The sequence below is a fragment of the Nilaparvata lugens genome, unplaced genomic scaffold (assembly GCF_014356525.2).
Source record: "Nilaparvata lugens isolate BPH unplaced genomic scaffold, ASM1435652v1 scaffold4622, whole genome shotgun sequence".
NCBI classification, from domain to species: domain Eukaryota; kingdom Metazoa; phylum Arthropoda; class Insecta; order Hemiptera; family Delphacidae; genus Nilaparvata; species Nilaparvata lugens.
The window spans coordinates 1,732-5,927 of record NW_024090725.1 but is presented as its reverse complement, the minus strand read 5'-3'; the positions used below and the strand labels follow the sequence as shown (position 1 = coordinate 5,927).

The 4,196-nt window shown below is 43.0% G+C and overlaps 1 protein-coding gene across 1 annotated transcript; it reads left to right on the top strand.

The window, feature by feature from the left end:
- Positions 1–444: 444 nt before the first annotated feature.
- On the top strand, positions 445–3,856 carry LOC120355755 (muscle M-line assembly protein unc-89-like). The gene has a single exon (XM_039444422.1). The coding sequence runs from the start codon at positions 948–950 to the stop codon at positions 2,391–2,393; it is 1,446 nt and encodes a 481-aa protein (XP_039300356.1). The 5' UTR covers positions 445–947; the 3' UTR covers positions 2,394–3,856.
- The last annotated feature ends 340 nt before the right edge of the window (positions 3,857–4,196 follow it).

Sequence of the window (4,196 nt, the reverse complement as noted above, 5' to 3'; positions counted from 1 at the left end):
TATGTAAATGGAGATTTCAAAAATGTATAATTTTCCACATTCTTTGACCCAACTAAGATGAAATAGAGAAAGATTTTTCCCCCAGACCTATTTTATGAATCAGGCTAGAAACGGTTGAGAGAAATCTTTAAACTATGAAACCATGCTGTATGAACTATCAGAGGCCAATTGCATGAGACAATACCAACTAATATAGTCAGCTGGTTATTAGAATAGGAAATTATAAAAATATTAGCTTGTATTACTTTCCTTGCCCTATTACCATAGGTAAGGAAAGTATTGGATCCAATATAAGGATCCTTCCAATATAAGGATCCGACACGAACAATTCCGATCAAATGCAATTCAAGATGGCGGCTAAAATTGCGAAAATGTTGTCAAAAACAGGGTTTTTCGCGTTTTTCTCGTAAACAGCTCCAACGATTTTGATCAAATTCATACCTAAATTAGTCAACCGCAGGCCCTGGGCAGACAGAGAAGCTGTCCAGTAGAGTATGGCAAGAACAGTTAAGTGATAAGATACGTGTGAATGAGATCTGTGCAGAGAAATGGTACTCCACCTCCTCGAGGTGCGGCTGGAAACCAGCCGGTCGGTAAGTCGTGTGCAGGATGCGCGCATCCTGCAGACACGCGGTAGTGACCGGCGGGCTAAGAGAGTACCCCCAGGGCCAGATAGGGATGGAGAGTGAGAAAATTTAGGCAGCACATTGCACCACAGTGCTGGGCGAAGACTATCGTTCGTCGTGGGTGGAAGATTGCTCCCAGTGCAGTAGTAATCAAACAGCACATTGCACGAAGGGTGCTGGACGGAGTCCAACGACCGTCGGAGCGTTGATCTTGATGATCGTGCCAAGTGAAAGCTGTATTAAATAGGGGTATTGGGTACTTGTTGGAAATTGGCAACTTATCGATATTTTGAGTAGTTACTTCTACAGAAGGCGTTTGATATGAGCGAAAAAAGTGGAAAAGCATCTGGCTCCGGCCAACGAAAATCACTAGAGGAAGAGATTCAACAAAGTCTGGCTACCAGAACGGCGTGGGCTGATGATGCGGAGCGCGCAGGTCCATCAAGCGATGCTGGCACATCAGGGGCTACAACTGACACGGACAGTCGTAAAATCATATTGGAGGCTCTGGAGAAAATCAAGAGGAAGAAGTCGCCTAAAGAAAGAGAGAAGAAGAGGACAAGGTCCGAGAAAGAACCTGAGGAGGATAGAACACAGGATAAGCGCTCGAGACCGGAACATGGTAGGGGTAGCCCACAAAAGACCTCGGCACCCAAAGAGCAGCGTAAACCTAAGAGTCCAGTGAGAGAGAGAAAAACAAGGAGTGATTCATCCTCCTCAGATGATGAGGCGGAAGAAGAAGTCTTCGTGAAAACACCAGAGCGTGGTAAAGTAATGACATCAGCAGCGATGTTATTGGATATTGAGAAACTCTTGAATGAAATGGCAAATTACACAAAGGGTGGAAACAAGAACATGTCAAAGACGGCATCTGAATACCTGTCAAGGAGGATCAAAGAAGTCAAAACCAGTGTTGTCAAACTGGGCAACTCCTTGGACGTCCTGACTGAAGGCCCAAGGAAGGAAGAGGTAAGGCCACAAAAGACGTTTGCTGAAGCTGTGAGAGTCCAGCAAAGACAAGAGACTGTAATCAGGGTGAACAGTCTCAAAGGCAAGGAAACACCTAAAGAATTGAGAGCGAAATTTGAGGCCTGCCTTAGCCCAAGGAAGCAGCAACTGCATGTGAAAAGAGTTCGAGAAGCGAAAGCCGGTGGTCTGGTGGTAGCGGTTGAGGACAAGAGGACTGCGGATCTGATTGAAAAATCAATCCAAGAGAAAAAACCGGGACTGAAGGTAGAGAAGCTTGTGAAAAGGAAACCGCGATTGATCATTTTCGATGTGCCTGTAGAAGACAGGGAAGAGCAGGTTCTTGAAGATTTTAGAGTGCAGAACACGAAGCTCTCTAAAGAGCATTTCAAAGAAAGTGTGAAAGTCCTATTCAAAACTGGACAGAGAGATAAGGAGAGAAGACACTATGTGGTTGAAGTGGCACCTGCGGTGAGGAAACTGTTCCTCACCAAAGGTCGCCTTTACAGAGGATATGAATCACACAGAGTTGTGGATTTTGTTAGGCCTTTGAGGTGTAACAAATGCTTGAGATATGGACACATGGCCAAGTCCTGTTCGGAAGAAAGGGCTCATTGTTCCAGATGTGGGAAGACAGATCATCTTGTTAAAGATTGTGAAAGAAGTTCCAAAGAGTCATCCTGTGTAAATTGCCTAAGAGAAAAGAAGCCGGGTAATCACAGCATTAATGCTAAGAGATGCCCTGTCTATCTGAGAGCAGTAGACATGGAAAGGAGGAGATTCAATCTTGATGATGATTGAAGTGTGTCAACTTAACTTGCAGGGTTCCTATGTTTGCCAATCTGAACTGGAAAGGCTAGTTGAAGAAAGACGATTCAAAATTCTACTTTTGCAAGAGATTTATACAATTGAAGGACAAATGAGAGGATTTAATGGCTGGAAAAAGTATACTTTTGGTGAAGACCCAAAGACTGCTATTTTGGTGGCAGAGGAAATTGATTCGATTCTGATTCGAGAAATGTCTTCAGAACATATGATTGTCGTTAATATTTTGTTGTTTGATTTTAATGTTACTTGTGTTAGTTTGTATTGTCAGTTTCGTGATCCAGTAGATATGTATTTGTTAAGGCTTGAAAGAGTTGTGGATAGACTCGGAAATGGTAAGATCTTGATAGGGGGGGACTTCAATGCGAAGTCACCACTATGGTTTGGATCGGTCGTGGACCCGAGAGGTATTGAGGTTGAAACGTTTATTATTGTTAAAGAATTGGAAATTTTGAACAAACCTGGACAACTAAGTACGTACAGGGGAAATGTTGACTTAAGAAGACAGTTTGAAGGTACAAATATCGATCTTACACTGATTAAGAACTTGGAGGACTGTGACATGGAGTGGATTGTCACCGAGGACAGCAGCAGTGACCACCGGCTTATAAGAATTTGTATGAAGATGGAAGGAGAGAGACCTCAGAATGTAGTTAGACCAGTAAAACGATTTAACACGAGAAATGCTGCTTGGACTCGACTATCGAGAGAGATTGCCCGTCAGATTGGAGAACTGCAACTGGATATTGAAGTGGATACTGTTGTGACAAATTTCATGAACTGTCTGACCAATGTGTGTGAGCAGGTACTGGGAAGAAGTGGATTAAAGCATGTGTCAACAAGATGGTGGAATAACGAGTTGACCAACTTAAAAAGAAATGTGAAAAGGAAGAGAAGACTATTGCAGTCAACTCCGGAACCAGAGAGGAGAGCATTTGTCCTGGCTGAATATAAAGTGCTTGAGAGAGAATATTTTTCAAAAATAAGGGAGAGTAAAAGGGCCTCGTGGAGAAGTATTGTTGAAGAGTCGAGTGAGGACCCGTGGGGCTTGGCATATAGAGTGGTAATGGGAAAGATGAAGACAAACGTGCCACTAGAAGCGATGAGATTTGAGAATGGCATTGAGATTGAACCAAGATTTGTAGTTTCCAGGTTGCTAAACCATCTTATGCCTGATGATGAGGTTGATAATGAGGATTGGTTTCATAGAAGAATGAGAGGACAGTTGGAAGTGTTTGGGAACCTAGAAGAGGGTGCAGCTATTGTGGAAGAAGAAGTGAAAACAGCCTTGTATGGTATGGCAAGAAAGAAGGCACCAGGTGAAGATGCTCTCACTGTTGAAATTATTCAGAGTATTTATCCAAAAATTAAAGATTTTGTTTTGTGTATGTTCAACCGTTTGTACTTCTCGGGTTACTTCCCGACCGAATGGAAAAAAGGTAATCTTAGGCTGATTCATAAAGGACAGGGTAAGCCTTTTGACAGTCCATCGTCATATAGGCCACTCACGCTATTGTCTGTAGTTGGGAAATGGTACGAAAGAGTGCTTAATAAGAGGATAACATCAAGAATAGAGGGACACTTGCAGGATACCCAATATGGTTTCCGAAGTGGTAAAAGTACAGAGATGGCTATAAACAAGCTTTTGTCGATTGCAGATGAGGCAGAGGAGACATACGTGTATGTCATCTTCATTGACATCGCTGGAGCCTTCGACAGATTGTGGTGGCCTTCAGTCCTATATCAGCTTAAGAAGAGAGAAGTGAGTAAACAGGAATA

Bases quoted from the DNA above. Each gene is read 5' to 3' on its own strand.
- LOC120355755 (XM_039444422.1), top strand. From the start codon at position 948: ATGAGCGAAAAAAGTGGAAAAGCATCTGGCTCCGGCCAACGAAAATCA.